Below are 17799 nucleotides of genomic sequence, written 5' to 3'. Positions count from 1 at the left end.
CTATAAAACTTATTGTAACAAAGGATGACAAAGAAGAGGGAATTTCTAAACTACAATTAAATCACAAAGTGAGTTTGTTTAAAAAGTTGCTGCACATTTTTAATTTGATTTTTTTTTCTTGTAGTTGCTATTCAGCTGTGGTTTTAATTTAATTTGATCTTTTGCCTGTACATTGAAATGGGAGTTGCATTTATAGCTGATGCATTCATAACCGATTTGTCCAGGTTTCACGTGCTGTATACAGCTTGGCATGCTTTCTTCAAGCACTTTTTTCTTTTGAACAGTGCAATTCTGTGCAGACTCAAATACTGTCCTTGTAGTTCTCTGTTTCCCTCCCCTTTACCTTTCTTAAATTTGAGTAGTCAGATAGTAAATTAGTCCCACCACTTATAAGGGACTTTTCTTGTATTGCTTAAGATCTAGTCAGGGTGGCATAATCTTTTGTATTAAATATAGTTTTAAGTTTTCTTGGTCAAATGTCAAGATTCCACTGTCTATTAGCAACCAGTATTAGAATAAAACACAGAAGAGGTATATTTTCCTTTATCGTTTATTATAATACAAGAAAAACAAATCTAGAAAGCACATTTCATGGAGCACCATATTGTAACAAAATTCTGCTGGCTCTCCTGCAGTGTATTTTTGACACTTAAACTATGACACACACATAGTCAGTACACACAGGCACCTACACCACGGCGATCTTATCAACAGACCCAAAGAGACGCCTCTTTCCAATGCAGACACACTAAGGTGCACAGAGGAATGCCAGTGTGAAGGCATCTGAACACTAACTGAGCTGATCACTCTTTTGTTAGCGATCTTCATAAGCACACAAGCCCCCTCTGTCTCACCCCAATCTCTCTTCACTGAGGACTCCAAATTGGGGCCAACTGAATATGGATTTCCCACAGACATGGTGTCGAGTCGTACAAAACTGGCCAATATTCCCTACCTGACACCTCTTACTCCTTTGGTTATAGTACTGAATGAAAGTCTTAAAAACTCTTAAATCTATACTCCACATCACAGAAAAGCCACTTTCACACATGCAGAAACATAACTTCCCTCTGCACACACCTGGATGCATAGCACAAATACCTTTTTGAGAAGCTTTGTAGGTTTCCCCACCAAGATCACCTTCCTAAAAATCACTGCATTTTGTTTTTCAAAGTGTTCAGACAGTTGTTCAACAACATATTTCATAATGTATTTTCTTCTTTTTAATATATGGGGCATGTTTTCCTGCTGCCTTAAATTTATGTTATTGTCTACACAAGGAAAGAGCAAAATTCTATAGTTTTTCATCTGCACAAAATGTTTTACATTCCTTTTATACAGTGCTAAATACAGATGCTAAGCACAGAACAATGTAGGATGATAGCCCAGAATAGCTTTTTACGTTGCTCAAAATGAAAAATACTGGAAGTTTCCCACACTAATGTTGAGACACAGTATTGGGGTCTCTATTATATACAGTAGCCTTCCAGAATACTTTCAGGCACCTATTTTGTGAGCCTTTGCTCAACATGTATGTCACACTGGAGCACCTCAAGTAATATAGTATAGTGCCCTGACAGTGAGAATGAGACAGAAGCAGATCCAGCCTCAGAGCACACTAGACCAGCTGTGAAGTACAAGGCTAGCAAGGTAGTAAAATTTCTACCTGGTCCCAAAAAAACTGTTGCAAAAATTTTGGGATATCAGATACATGGCCACTTTTACCATCAATTGAGGATAATGTATGACATTTAATTAAAACATTTTCAATAATTTTTTTAAATTTTCTAAAAAAAAAACCAAACCAAACCAAACCAAACCAAACCAAAAAAACTTATGTTTCTATCAGCCTCCTAGAAAATCCATTTCCTCTTTTTTTTCCTTTATGTCCATTTGTCTTTGAAGAAAGCCCTGCTTTCTGACTAGAAGTTTTCTGGGGAAACCCAAGGTTTTGCAAAATGCATTTCTGTCTTGATAATCAGTGAGGCTGGAATAACTATAAATTTTAGGCAGGACAGTCATATATGTTGCCAAGAAAGAAAAGAAATTATTGTGTATTTTTATTTGTGGAAAATTAATGTGTTTTTCCCATTTACAGGAGCCAATTTTATAATTCCTGTATACTATGTGATAAACAGGCATCTATGAATTATAAGACAAAATAATGGAAATTAAAAAGGAGAGAATGGACTTGAAAAATAATTGTAACTTTAAATATGCAAATGATATTAACAAACTGAACTACTAATTCAGACTCTTTCCTCTGAGCTAAAGGTATGTTTCAACAGCTGTGCTAAACATTTGGCTAGCATTTCCCATATAAACAGTTCAGACTTCAAGTGTATAATGAGGAAAAGATGAAAAGACTTACTAGTTTAAGTTTTACAAAGGCTATGGAGTTGCTATGGTTTAAAAAAGTTTCAGATTACTGAAGAATAGGATATAATAAGGAAAAGATGCTGTGCTGGGTATATCAATGCAGATTTTCAATTGGATTAATGTCTACATCTTTACTCACCTGAGTAAAAGGACAGTGTAGCAAAAATAGAAGAGATTCAGAGGCAAGGAAAGAATATGGACTTGTATAAGAATATGAGTTATTGTTTGTCTAAAGAAACAAACAAAAGGTATGCAAATTTCTATATAGATTATATAATGACCGACATACAGAAGAAAAATTAGGATAACTTATGTTTAGTGGTTTAGCATATAACAGCAAGAGAAGAGAATGACATTGAAGAGCAGCCAATTTAAATATGAAAGAAAAAAATCTGTTTTCATTTTGTTTTCTTTGATCTTAAATGGGATGGGTTTTTTTATTTTAGTAAGCCTCACAAAATATTTAAATCTCAGACCTCAAAATCAGCCTCTCATAGGGATGATGAGACATCAACAATAACTTTAGACAAGGGAAAAATAATAAGGGCTGAAGCTAATAAAAATTCTGTAAGTTAAAAACTATTGCACCTTCCCCTGAAGCATCTGATACAGTCAGAGGTAGGATACTGGATTAAATAAACCATGTCGTTTGGCTATGTTACTGTTTCTATGATAATAGGTTTTAAAAATTCAGTTATACATCCCAGTTAGTCATGAAGATCTGTAACAATCTTCCACACTGAGCTATGATTTACAGTAACAGGTAGGAGAGAATAATTATTATTAGTGGTCTTAAACACCACTTATATGTGCACGCATATATATACACATACATAAAATTGTATTCTCTACATATGGATGCACATATAAATGCACACACACACACAGACACGGGCCTTCTGAGAAGTGGGGCTCACCAGGAGATCTGAGGAACACTCTTTACACCCTTCTTCAGTGCACATTACCAACTCTGTAAGTGCATGTGTGTATTAAACAGTGTATGGAGGAAAATGTGAGAAGAATGGAAAGCATGAACCTGAGTATGGGAGAAATTACCCATGTTACTGCCACTATTTCAGATCTGTGCTTGAAAACACATTTCTGAATTCCTCCTACACTGGCTAAGTTGACCAACAGCCAAGCTAGAGGAAGTTCACAATATTAATCGGCATTGTGAAAATTAAAGCACCTATGTATTTTCTATTTTTTCCTATGTTAGTATCAACACATCATATTACTGACAATGGGCAGGAAGAGAAATTAAAAGACCTAATGTGATTTTTGCCACTTTTTCTATTTATCTGTTTCATGTTTCTGCCAAAGATGAGAGAAAACTTGGATAGTCCCATCTCCGTATGGGTTTTCATTTATCAGCTCTAATAGGTTAGCTCATTATAAATATGACTTTTCATTAGGCTTGATAAAATAATTTTAGTTTTAGAAATACCTAAACTTAATATATACTCTAAGTTCACAGTATCTCTTTAAACATAACAATCAATTCCTCATACTCATTCATATGAAAGTTCTGCCATCTTTTACACTTATTCACATTAATTTGTCCTCCCTGTTTCTCTTCTGGGAAGGTTTTCAAGAACATGAGTGAAACAGACTTATCAGCTCATCTGGTAGCAGAACTGCAGCTAATCATTTCTAAGTCTGCAAACAACTTTCAGATTAAGGTAGCTATAAACTAGTTTCGGGTATCTAAGATAGCAAAAGTCAGCACGACTACATTTAACAGGGTAAATGACAGGATAGGTTTCCATTTCAATGAGGTAAAGTTGTGCATAAGTTTCCCCATCCCCAAAATACACCTGCAAGGTCATTATCTCACATTAAAAAGAAAAAAAAACAGAGAGAAATAAGTTATTTTTTTTAAAAGCTAAAAGTGAAATTACCTTTAGGCCTATTGCTAGACAGAAAGAGATGGAGGTGGGTAAAGAAACAGAGGTGAGAACCAGAGAATATTGATAAATGTGTGTTGTTAGCTCTGAGAACCAAGGGTTTGGTTGGCTTCAGCTGAGTTTTGTCTCAGGATACATGCTCTAGATGGTTCTCAGTGTTGTGTTATAAATAGTGCAGGTATTTCAGTTTTCAAATGGTAATGGGCTTATTTGATCACCTTTGTCTTTTTGGTCCAACTCCATAGATTTTAGCATCTTTCTCAGCAGGCACAGGCCTGCACACTGGATACAAACATGTAGGTAGCATTACATAGTTAATATGCTGTGCAGAGGTGTCCACAGAGAGTACAAATACCAGCAGACAAAGGTTCATCTTGCTCTGAACAGCCAGTCTGCCTGTGCGCTGCATTGCATGTGGTTCCTGCAGTCTCTGAACAATACATTTTCTACCGAGAGGAAAATTGCCACACTGCACTGCATCTGTATACAAAGTAATTGCAAACCCCCTGCTCTTCCCAGGTTCCTTGTATTGGCCACAGGGGTGTAAAGAAGCATTTCTGATGTAATGTACAGCATTGCCTTTCCATGGAATGCCTTCCAAGCAGAAACCCTTGCTCTGCCTCATCCCAGGACTGGAGCTTCTGAGAGACAGGTCTTATCTCACCACCCTACCTGCTTGCCAGCAGCACCTTTTTGGAGAAGCCTGTTCACCTCTTCTATCCCATAGCAAGAGCAGGAGTGGGATTTTTTCACTTGACAATGTTTCTGTGGAGCTAGATTTTTGTTTAATTTTCTTTTCCTAGTTAACATTCACTTGACATTGTTATCAAATGTGTTCTCCTGCAATCATTGGAAAGATTTTATTCACACTAGCATATGTTTTCTTTTTTTTCCCTTTTGCATCACCTTAAAGGGACACATCTGTTGACATAACTTCTGTGGAGAATGGATTTCATCTTTTGCTGAAGTTTTGTTCCAGCCAAAGCCGAACCTCTTGAAGGTTGTAGAAAAAGGGGCCTTTGCCTCCCAGGTAGGCGATTTTTTGTCTCTGCACAATGCATACTCGCTCAAATGAAACCCCGTAGGCCACATTGGCATTGTTGTCCATGCAGTCAGCCACCACTTGGCACTGAGGTGGCAAGGAAAAGTGCTCTAGGAGCTGGTGAGCAGCTGCGCATCTCTCTTCCTGGCTTCTGTGTTTCTTAACTTCAAATGAAGAGGGAGAGATTCCAGGAGCAGCCCAGCCATCTGATGGGTGAGCTTCATCAATGTAGACCAACAGAAAGTCAGCCACACCAGAGAACTCCTCCACCAGCTTGCTGAAGGCTGACAGCTGGCTTGTGAACGGTGGTCAAGTAGCTGAGCCAAAGTTGACCACCAGTGGCCTCTCGGAGTTGGCAAAATCCAGAAGGTGGCATTTGGTTCCACACTTGCCACCAACACTCTTCCAGCTGCTACTGCTGCCATCACTGCCCTTGGCTATGTGGATTACACTGGAGTTTGGGGCTTCTCCTCCCAGTTTGACCTGTTGGCAGAACAAATTAAAACACAGCAAGTTAGTGTGACTTGCTTGTGCGGTATCCTTATGACAACTTTTTTCAAAATAGTCACCTGTTCAGAGTACACCTAACAAGTCACATAGGGACAGAAAAAATCATCAAAAGCAGAAGCTTCAAAATGATTGTCTTGTCCAGCTGCACTCACAGTTCAGGAAAATGTGGCATGCCTGACAAGTATGCTACTTCATTCATGTTAAAAAATTTGATAAGAGGTCTGTCCTGTCCACTACATAAATGGTCCTGTCCACCCTTATGTATTTGGAGATTTGTATTAGCTTTCAGACAGACTACCTCAAATTTCTTCTAACTTTCCTCTGCGAGACATTTTTTTTTTCCACTGGCCTTTTCCATGAGCTCTCTCCACTTGATTCATATTGTCCTTGAAGCTCACTGTTCAAAAATTCAACAGTGTTTTTATTAATTTTCAGTATAATCAGACCATTACTTCATGTAATGAAGTAGCTCACAGACTACACCTGTTTATATATTCTAGATGTTTGCTTTTTATGAGACACCATGACTGTGTCTGCAAAACAGTAGCCTATTGATTCGGATTAGCTAGTAAGGTGTTATAAAGCTAGGTCCCTTTTCAGCCTACAACCTACAGTTTAAGCCATTTTTCCAATTCTCAAAAATCATTCTGCATTATATTCCTGATCTTCACAACACCCTCAGTGCCCCTCAATGTTGAGAGATTTGCAGATTTGTATATCCTCTTCCATACTGCAGTCCAAGAACAAAAATACTCAAGAGTACCCAACACAAGAGATCTCTGCAGATGCCCACTTAATATATATAACCGTTTTGAGAGTGGATCATCCAAGATTGTGCTCTCTAAAATTTCTTCTAACCACTTTGCAGTAATTTCATCAGTGATTGAGTGACACATTTCCCTCTACTGCAATATTTCTTTACAAGATGGTTGGGGAAAAAAAAACCAACAGGAATAGGGGAAAGTTTATATGATGGCTGAAGTAGGATGAGGTGAAAATTAACTGTCTCAGCTCCAACTTCAGATCTAACTAAGACCCAACAGACAATGGTGGAAAGGTCATTTTGCCTGACCACTTCTATTTGCAAGTCTATAGAAAAAAGAGACAGAAGAAAAGAAACTCACAGGAGGGAATGCCAGAATAAGGTGGAGCCTGCAGAGGGCTCCAAGATTCTTAGCTGATAACTACTATAGAACCACAAAACATTATTGCATAATAAAATTAATTTTTAATGAGCTCTGCCACAGCAATTCCTATGTCTCTGCCTTTAACACCAGTCTCTAGTACAACAATGCAATTATCCTTTTGTATTTTCCTGACTGTTCTATCTCAGTCCCGTATTTGATTATGTTCAGAAGTGTTGCTTTGAAGGAAACATACAGAGCCAAAGTCTGAAGTCTTTAACATTTTATATACTTCCTTCTGAAGCCACGCTGCAATGAAAGTCTATAGAAGTTAACACTACATGAGAACTGTGTAAAACCTGAATAAATAACTGAGTTCTGGTGCACTTCTGCTTTACATGGCGTTATAGGGTATCAGATGCAATATAGGAGTCAGATGCAGTGAGAAGCTGAGTGAACAGCTGAATACTGAACTCATGCAGTTGCTGCTGCACATAGATCCAAAGGCAAGTAGCTTGCTGATACTGGATCCTCCGTTTCTCCCTCAGAAAGCTGACTACCTTGAACAAATCTGCAGTTATTCATAGCTCTGCACTATTTCATCAGAATAACAATAGAAGCAAAAGTCTAATCAAAGCAAAGTTTGTAAGACACAGCCCTTAAAGCTTCCAGACTTCACAGCTATATGAGAATGTCTCACAGCATGTTGGCACCTGACTATAAGCATTATTTTGACTCCTTTCGATAGGGCAAATTGAAACACAACCGTGCCGCCATTCTCACTCACTGATCAGCAAGGAAGAGAACCACAGAAAGAAAAATGGCCTGAGACCCACAAATCTCTCCAGGCCAAGCATGGGGTGATCCTGCCACTGGAAGCAGAGGATGTGCAGCTGCAGCACAGTCAAGAGAACCAATGATGCTCTGGGAAAGCAAAGCCCCTTTTGCCCCCATCCCTGTAAACCTGCTGCATCTGCAGCATTGCTATCTGTTAGAGCCCTAGTAACCATTTAAAAAAAGACTCATGCTTCGCCTTTGAAAGCAAGAGGCTTGAAACAGCTGAGTTTAGGACCTGATGTGTGAGCATGCTGTCCACTGGACTCAAAGTAAGAAAATAACTATATCCCAGTTTTTGACAAGAAATTATCTGTCTGGAGAGGCAGGCTCAGAGACTCAGGCTCTTGCATTTAAGAAGTAGCATTAAACATCTTACAGTACTTAAGGCCACCTACACCTTAGCAGGTAGCAGGTAGTCTTTTGTTCAGCTACTGAAAATTTCTCTCTGCCATTCTGTGACGTAAGATAGGTAAGGCAGGAGTGAATAAGGTAAAGGGCTGCACTTGAACAAAGAAATATACAGGTCAAGATCATGTGGCATCCATATAATCACCCTGGGGGCTTCATTCAATCCAGAAGCCAACTAAACAATTCAGCAATTTGTGATAAATTGGTGACTGCCAATAAAAGGGTACATCTCGTGAAACACGCACATGCATATCTGAACAAACACTAGATCCCTCTTTACCTAGAAAGCTTAACTGTTCCTGCACTACCATACATGCTTTTTCAGAGCGATATTGCTCAGAACGTGCCTTTTGGGCAAAGCCTGACATGTAAGTATTCGTGCTGCACCCACTCCCTAGATGAATAATGGACCTCAGTATTTAAGAGTGTGTGCTCATCCAGTCAAAGAAAAGAAGTAATGACGTGCAATTTATCTCACTAATCGCATTTAAACAGCACACTTCAAATTTCTGATATTTGCTCTCCCTTTTCAGCGAAGAAGAAAAATAAAGGTAAAAAGAAGTACCTATAAGTCAGGAATGAATCGAACTGCTTAGGACCAAAGAAACATCTGAGCAGCTGTTTCTACATACTCCTCAGGTTTTGTTTTACAAAACTATCATGTCTGAAAATACCTAGCCACCACTCTTTAACTGGGAAACCACAGGTTGCTTCTTGATCATTTTAAGCAGAAAGAGAAGCTATGTATCATAAGCTCCACACTACCAACTCCTCACTCAGGTCTACCAAACCCTTTCATTTCCTAGGCCAGTTTGCAAACCCTGAAGAAACAGACTAATAAAATAACTTCCAGCAGACACCAACATGGGAATGCCCTTCAAGTCCTATTTAACACTGATACCAAAGATGGCAACATATTTTCTGTTCTTCAACAACACAAGTTTGCATTCTGTCTCTCATATTCCTTATGGACTATAAAAATAGATGGAGATAGGAAACAAAGTACAAAGAAGCCCTTATCCATCTATACAGCTATACATCACCTTACAGCAGTTTCTCTTCATTTCCCACAGCCATGAAGGAAGTCTCATGGCCGCAGGTTACCTATCATTTCAATTTTTGTTTCTAGGAGTGCTTGTGTTGGGTTTTTTCCCCTTAATGAGACATCCTTGCCAAGCAGGCATTCACGAGGCATTTTCTGCTCTTGTAGAGAAGTAATTAGGTCGGTGCCTTGTTCCATGCCAGTGTCAGGCACTCCAAAAAGCAGCCCTGCCCAGTCGTTAATGCTTAAACATAAATAGCAGCGGCAGATCCACTAATTGGTCTTGATGAAGCACTGACGTTCCCAAGGGACTGTTTATTTCACCAGACTCTGAAGCGATTGACAAGGATGACAATATCATCCTTGCTGATCATCTGCATTGTAGGCCTTGGCCATCTTCTTTGTTGTTATTTATTGAAAGAAAAAATAGCTCTTGGAAAAGAAAATCAATGCAATGAGAAAACAAACAAAAACACCCATGTATTCAGCCAAACTGCTTTTGAAACCTTACACAAAGGCAGGCAAAATATAAATTCTGAGAAACAAACCAGCAGAATTCCCCTCACACGCAACCCAGCATTTCCATAATCACGTACTTTTGTGCATGAGTATTTGGCCATTCAGTGCCAGCCTTCTGAATGAGGTAGAAACCAAGCAGCACGCAGGCATCCCCTCTCACACAGCCTGCATGGGACACGCAAGGTAGGCCAACCAAATCTGAGAGCCAGCCCAGCCATCAGCAGGGGCAAGCAGCAACACCAAAGCAGTGACTTGCATCATTTGTGAGAATTTTGTGTTTGTCTGACAGCCTGTTCTCAGTCTGCATGCAGAGTGAAAAGGGAACAAGATTGCTGATGCTTTAGCACACAGCCTGCAAAATGAAGGAGACTTAAAAGCAGGAGAGAAAGCCCTATTCATTAACTGCAGGCTAGAAATAGCACATACTGCTAACTTTGTTGTATATTTCCCATAAGGACTAGGTAAAGCCCCATGGACAAAACATTGCCTCTTCATTTACCTTTTCTTTTTTCCTGTTTTGCTTTTATCAGTTTCAGCATAACCTTCCTGGGATCCTGTGCACTGCAATACAGCTTTCATTCCCTGCATCAGGGATTTTCATACAGTTTGGAAGACTCATCAGGTTGTGTCAACTCCCTAAAAAACAGGTGCTGCCAGACAAATAGCAGTTTGTGATATTAGTCATTTGAATATGGACATATTGTGTCGTGTTTGGGACTGGAGTGCAGCGACTGGTAATGAACTGAATCCCTGCAGCCTTTAGCTTTTTTTTGAATTCTCTGCTTTGATTTGATCCCATTCAGCTAAGTATACCTTCATCCAAATCATAATTTGGCTCTGGTTGGGGAATTCTACAAACTATTATTTTTGTTTTCTTTATTTACATGACCCAGAGTTGTGCAGTTGATAAAATTAACAGGACACCCTTGTCTGGAGTAGAGTAAAGGTGCACAAGTTGTTCATTTGTCTTGGGAAGGTGGCAACTTGAATTACTGAAATCAGAGAGTAGAGACTAGAAATGACTCAAGCTTTCCCAGAGCCTTTTATTTGGGATCGGGTATGTGGAGCTGACGGAGGGAAGTGAGAGACAAATTAACAGGGCACAGTCCAGATAAAAATAACTAGTCAAATGCTGCTCTCTCCATTTAAAAGCCGCCAGTCCCACAAATGAGTATGCATGGCACAGGGAAAGCATAAAGGAGCCTTTTGCCTTTCACTCTTGAAGTTAATTTTAGTTCCTGTGATTGGGGAGCCTGGAGCATGCTTCTTAAGGGCTTTATGCTTCCCTCAAGATGGGAGCATGGCCTACTACACCATGGCCACTGGGATCTGCCTATAGGTGATAGAGGCCTTCATCAGTTTTTGTTACTCAGCACATGAAGGGAATTTGATATTCATTTGGATGATGGTTTTTTACTTTTTTTTTTTACCCAGCTTTAGCACTGTATGAATACACAGTGGTGGTTTTGACAGAAAGGTAGAGCCAGCACGCAAGAGCACTGTACAATCCTCTTCCTGAATAGTGCCTGTTAGCTAATTTTTTTGTGTCTATCACAGTTTTTTGTGTCTATCACAGCAAAAGGCAGGGTTTTTTGTTGTCAAAGCTTTGACAGCAAGGCGAGCACTCCTTCTAGTCAGTTTTTCACACATAAGGGTGAAAATGGAACAGTGCAAAGAGGTGGTGTGGAAGAAGTGAATTTAGATCTGCAAAATGAAGTGGGATGAGACCCCATGTGGGATGAAAGTCCTCATATTCCTTTTCCTGCCCTTTGTCTGTTTTGAATGTTTGAACTCTTAAGTTCCGTGGGACCGACTCTCTGCTCCTCTTGTTGGGACACGGCCTAGTACAGTGGGTCCCTGGCCTAGGTTGGTCCTCAGACACAGCTATAACAAACATGATTATATATTAATAATAATGACAATTTTTTAATAATAATTGCAATGTCAAGGCCAAATACCGTAGAATTTATGTTCCAAAGTTTGCAGAAGTTTTAATTGTGGTTTGGTTCAGTTTTGTTTTTCTCACTTCTTTCAAGATTGTTTTCATTTGCAAATGTCAATGAAAACAATTCTGCTAAAGCTGAACTTTGTAAAACAGATAAAATATTTTTAATACCACACGATGTCTAGTTCTAAAACCTGAAATTATACAACAGACTTTCTTTCACAAATTCCCTTTATCACAGTCAACGGCAGAGAGATATACTTCCTTACCTTGCCAGACAAAATGAATACAAATAGTAAGTATGAAGGTTCTGTCTGTTTCAACCTTTAAAATGTTTCCCCAAAAAGCAAAGAGTTACTTGACAGCCAATGAGCAGGTAGAGGATCATGCTTTTATTTTACTTTCACATATATCTTTGTGATAATGTTGTGCAGCACACATTTAACATGTCAGGTTTGGGACTGTTTTGCTTTGCATGCTGATTTACTTTAGAGCATGTACCTACCAGGCAGGCAAAAGCAGCCAAAGGTAATTTAATTGTGCCTGCCTGAAAACCCAGGAAAATCTCACTAGGTATTTACTGAACCACTCTGCTTGCTGCTACATCCAGAGCTGGGCCTACGCCACGAACCTGGGATCCTGTGCCAGCCATTCCCCTGTGTTGGGACTGTCATGCTGGAGCTTGCTGCTGGCCCATTCTAAAGACAGTAAAAAGCTGTACAAGTACACACACACCCATCACCATCCATCACTTGAGATACCAGCATCCCTCTGAGGCCCATGACGCACAGTTACGCACGTCTCTGTGTATGTGCACATGTGCATGTTGCCACCATAGGTGCACCACAGCATTCCTAAGCATTGGGCTGCTGCAGGGAGAGGCCATTAAGGTCTTCCCTCTAACTACCCTACACTGAGGTGAAGAGGGAGGATTTCCTCAAGGATAACATTAAAGCTTTCTACTTGAGACCATGAATGATAGCCCTGCCTTGCTGAAACACAGAGTTCATACCTGGCACTGGAAAAGCTCCCAGCAGCAGGGAGGCATCGCTAATGGGTGCAACCATTTTTGAATGTATTTTAAAAGCATGTTAAGACAAAAATTTCTCACCTTTGGAATCATAGAAAACAGATTCATCTCACTGCTAAATAAAGCATAGAACTTAGCAGGTAAAAATAAGGTTTTGCATTTTTTTTTTCAAAACTTCTTCAGCTTTTTCTTTGGATTTTTGCAGATGTGTGATACATTCAGTATACATGCTTTAAGCTAAAACAAATACCTCACTGGCATTTGTAGGAATAGCCTATGTAAATCATGGTTACACTAACACCCTCCCAAAAAGTCTTGGTTTTTCTCTCTCAGCAATAGCTGTGGCTGCATTCACATCTGTATATATGTGTACATAGACACATATATATGTGTATACATACACAGAGAAATGAGAGAGTCTGACTCCTGGAAAAGTAGATTATGTATGCTTATATATGTGTACTTTTGCCTTTTTATACATATATGTGTGTACATATATAGAGACAAATATGTATATATGTATAGATCTTTATACGTGCGAACATATAAAATTGTAAATACCTACACACACACATATAAAAATAATATTTAAAACATTTGCACTCTTTCAATTACAGAAAGTTAATGTAACTTGACTACTAGCTCTGTTTATCTCTGTTATGATGATTAGTTTGGTCCTAAAAACTCGCTTGTAATGTAAGACATGCTTGCCTCTTGGAAAACAATAGGAGAATGGTCTATAAATCACAAAGCTGGTGCAGTGTAGACAATATCGAGTCTGACATATATTGAACTCAGAGCTAAGGAAGTAAAAAGAAATATATTATTCATTAGTAAAATTTACATTAAAAATCATAATAAAAGAGCAATTATTTTGATTCCAGGAGGATTTTAAAATATGGAGAAAACCAGTCATATAGAATGTTCCAATAAGAAAGAACACTGAATATCCTCTGCATACAATACAACAAAATTTGCATTGCCTCCCCACTGAGGATGTTAAAATCTTCAACTGTTGTTAGGTAATCTTGCCTATGAAATAACTGTCCTCACCAAAAAATCATGTGCAATGATACTTAATAACAACAAAAAGCAGAAAAAAAAGTTGAAATTTGGATATTAATAAGGTTTTCTAGACAATGAGAAAGTAAATCAGAATAGCTGTTTTGAAATATACTCTAACCATTACAAGACCATATCTTGTACACACTATTCCTTGAGAAAAAATCAATTCTGGGACAGTGCATGCTTTCAAGGCAAAGATCCTTTCTTGTAACAAATTTACCTTAGTTCTGAATATAGTATCTACTCACAGTGTTTTTCTGGAACAGCTTCCAATAAATTTTTCTTTGAATAGAAATTTTACATCAAGTACTTTTGTGAGAAATATTATGAAATGTACTCAGGAAGATTCTGTGTGAGTGACACAAAACATAGTAAAACCAAGCACAGTTAGTTCTTTGAGCCAGTCTTCTGCTAACTGGCAGTCTAGCTTTGGTTATCTCAGACATCTGCAATTCTGCTAGTCTACATGAAAAATGGTGATTTTTCTTATAAATACTACTCAGTAGAATGAGTTTGAGTACCTTTTTAAGTAATTTGCTAATACCTGGCTTTAGCTGGCAAATTGGAGCAACAAGCAATCACGGTTATGGTATCGGCTACATTTTGCCATGCTGTATAGTGCCCTGATTCCATAATATTTTCATTTCTCACATATTGTCTCAGATTAAGGTATCACAACTGGGTAATTCAAGTCAGGATTTAGAAAAGGGCTAGTTAAGGAAAAATATGCTTTGTGGGACATTCTTTGATATATTTCACTATTTCTCATGTTTTTTAAATATGTTACAAAGCACAGTATGTTTCAACCTTTTTCAACTCTACTAGTACAACTTTTCAGATGAAACTTTTTCCTTTTTCTTCCTTACAGAAGCAGCAGAAGATTCTCATCTGTTGTGGGGGTGATAAGACTTCTTCCAATATTGCTTCTCAGTTTATTTTTTCCCCTTTATAATTTGATTTCTATACTTAACTATCTTTCTGTGACAAACAAGAGTTTCCAAAGATCTGCTGTCCTTATGGCCCATAATTCTATTAAGTAAAACAGTCTTTCCATGAATCATTGGTCAATTCATTTTGTCTTAAGGACAGCTGCCATGAATGGACTTTTTCCTCTTTTTGGAACAAGGTGATAAAATTTGGTTATGTTTTATATGAATTTCTCTGCTGAGTTCATTGAGGCCCAGAGCTCATTCTAGGAACCTTATGGCCTGATTGACCTGAACAACCTAGGTGATTTGACCATGATAAGGGAGAGAATAAAATTACCAAAGTTCAAGGTATGAGTTTCATTGCCAATACCAAAAATAACACAGAGTCATCATACCTGTAGCTTCCACAGTTAACATCAATGATACTGAAGGAAAGCCAATGCATGACTTTGGAAGCTATAGAAATGCATGCAATATCTTAATTTTTAAAAATTGTGTGTAATTTAAGCAAAAAGAGATTGAAAATATCTCATGGATTTAAGGTTTCTTACAGTTTCACAACTTCTCCACACCCCAGGCCACACATAGATTGCAAATATGAGACCTCAAAACTTGACTGTTGCAGTCGTGCTACCAACTTCCACTGGAGCCTTGACCAAGTCATGTGTTAACTGTCCTGCCTTACCTTGTCTTTAAAATGGGAACGATTGTGTTCACTGACCCATTTAACAAGGCCACTGTAAAATGTACTTACTTAATGTCTATGAAGAGAATAAAAGCAAAGCCTAGAAGGGCTAGAATAGTGGGCTTCATTCAGCATTATTTTATTTGGGTAGCCAGCTGGATGATTCCTGGGGTGGCAATAAGAGGTTGACCCATTTGGCAAAAGCTAAAGTTATTTATATTTGTCTTACACTGAAACTTAATGTCCCCATGGCTTAGGTTTCGGTCTAAGCAGATGGTATTCCATATCACAAAGTCAGCTAACACCAACATCACCAGCTCTTCACATTTTTAGATAAGAGCAAACACAAAGGCTATTCTAGAGGTGTGAAAGTGAACTGGGGGGAAGGCAATACAAAAACAAATATTTCAGTGGAGTATCTTTTGGATAGGACCCTTAGATATCACATGGAGTATGTTAAATTAGATGGTCTAAATAAGACAACAAATTAACAGACTAAGCACTGTTTTGAAAGCCACAGAGCTCTGAATCCAGTTCTTCTACTTACTAACTGGGTGGTCTGTGCAAGAAATTTCATGGGTTTGGGTCCACCTTTTCAATCTATAAAAGGGAATTCTAGCTACCTCATGAGACCTGGGCAGTTCCACCGGGTAATGTTTGTAAGAAATCTTAAAAGGAAAAGTATATGTTGCATAACTGTTACTGACTTTATTAACTTAAATCACCAGGCAGCTGTCCGACAGCTAGTCAAGTTCATTTTTAATCTCTGACATGTCCCTCTGTCACTGCTTTCATGAAGGAAAAGTGCCACTATTTCAATTTGTGAACAGTTTTACTATTACTTGGATGTCTCCTCCAATATAAAAGTTAACATATGAGTAATAGAAAATGCCAGTGTAATGACAATGGTTCATTTCTATATTTTACTCTAGGTAAAACAACTCTAGTTATATAGCTAACCTCTATGCAGAGCTCTATCTGAAGATGCAGTCTTTTTATAATATCTGAAGACCTCACATAATAAACTACAACTGCGAAAACATCTAGAGTATTTTACAATCACTCTTACACGAAGATCTTGAAATACTTTAAAAACATGAAGATTATTATTCATGCTGTTGGGGAAACTGAGGCACACCTAAACTAAGTGACGTGGCCAAGGCTGCACAGAGGGTTAGCAGGGAGTCAGCAGCTCCAGAATTTCGTGAATTCTTAACCCCGACTCAGAAGTACCGCTCCTTTCAGCTTATACTTCTCCCATCAAATTTAACATCAGATAGGAGATAGTCTGCACCACAGTCATTCCCTTGCCTTCCCCGCTGACGAGCGGGATGCTCATCCCAGCTCACCCACCCCAACCCCACCGTCCCCATCCCCGCGTACTCACCTGCTTGTAGGCGTCCAGGAGGAAGCTGTTCCAGACGCAGCGCAGCCCCTCCGAGGTCAGCATCCTCCGCCACTCACCGCGCCCAGACTTAGAGCGGCTCAGAAACAGAACCATGTGCTTCAGGAGAATCACAGAGTCATAGAGCGCAAGAAAGAGGCAATTGGAGAAAAAGACCGGCAAGATCTGAAGCGTGATCAACAAATCCACACTTAGCAGACCCATCTTCCTTGCTGCTTCTCCTCAGCCGGATACCTTCAGCTCTCTTTATTGCTCTGTACCCTCATTTAAAAGAGTAAAGTAAAAGGCATTTCAAAAGCCTCATTACCCCTTTCACAGCTGCTGTCTTTAAAATAAGCAGAGATAGTTAAGTATGAGCAGGCTGGTTAAAATCATAACTGCACGATACTCATTCAACTGCAAGCTGCTTATTTTTCAGATATTTAGATGTTAACAAAAATTCTCTTAACCAGGAGACCTGATTTTGCTGAAGAGAGAGGCAGCTGTGTTTCCAGTTCCCTGCAGTTACAAAATTTAAGCTGAGACTGTTAATTGTTAACTTTCCTGCACTATCCCATTGTTTCCCAGCTATTTAAGCACTGAACAGACCTCTCATTTCTGTGTCAGTAAAGCTAGCTCCCAGGTGCAACAATACTCTTAAAAAAAGGTTTATGTACATAAACTTTCTGTTCCTTCCTCCCTGCCTCCCTCCCTCTCTGCCTGCCTCTGCCGCCGCCTCCTCCTCCTCCTCCTCCTCCTTCTTCTTCTTCTTCTCCTCTTCCTCCTCCTTCTTCTTCTTCTTCTCCTCCTCCTCCTCCCTCTTGTCCTTGCAAATGGGATTAGTAAATACATGGAGGGGCCTGTGGAATTGGCGGCAGCTGGATTGGGGCCCAAGGTCTGCTCTGCCCTTGCAGGGAAGGGGCTCCTCACAGACCTGCTGGATGGAGCCGTTCCAACCTCATTAGCCAGAGAGATGGAGCCAGGGAGGGGGGG

At 39.2% G+C, this 17799-nt stretch overlaps 1 protein-coding gene across 2 annotated transcripts; it reads right to left on the bottom strand.

Annotated features, from left to right (window-relative positions):
• Window positions 1-532: 532 nt before the first annotated feature.
• Window positions 533-17031, bottom strand: DIO2 (deiodinase, iodothyronine, type II). Of its 2 annotated transcripts, none has more exons than XM_017739632.1 (2): window positions 16810-17031; window positions 533-5811 (listed from the first exon to the last, which is right to left on the bottom strand). In XM_017739632.1, the coding sequence occupies exons 1-2, from the start codon at window positions 17029-17031 to the stop codon at window positions 5194-5196; spliced, it is 840 nt and encodes a 279-aa protein (XP_017595121.1). In that variant the 3' UTR covers window positions 533-5193. The 2 variants fall into 2 exon arrangements, with proteins under 2 accessions (XP_017595121.1, XP_008638481.2); XM_008640259.2 differs by having other exon boundaries at window positions 5239-5811.
• Between the last annotated feature and the right edge of the window lie 768 nt (window positions 17032-17799).

Source organism: Corvus brachyrhynchos, unplaced genomic scaffold (assembly GCF_000691975.1).
Source record: "Corvus brachyrhynchos isolate BGI_N302 unplaced genomic scaffold, ASM69197v1 scaffold120, whole genome shotgun sequence".
In the NCBI taxonomy this organism is placed as follows: domain Eukaryota; kingdom Metazoa; phylum Chordata; class Aves; order Passeriformes; family Corvidae; genus Corvus; species Corvus brachyrhynchos.
Note: the sequence above shows the minus strand (reverse complement) of the source record. Positions and strands in the feature narration are given on the sequence as shown.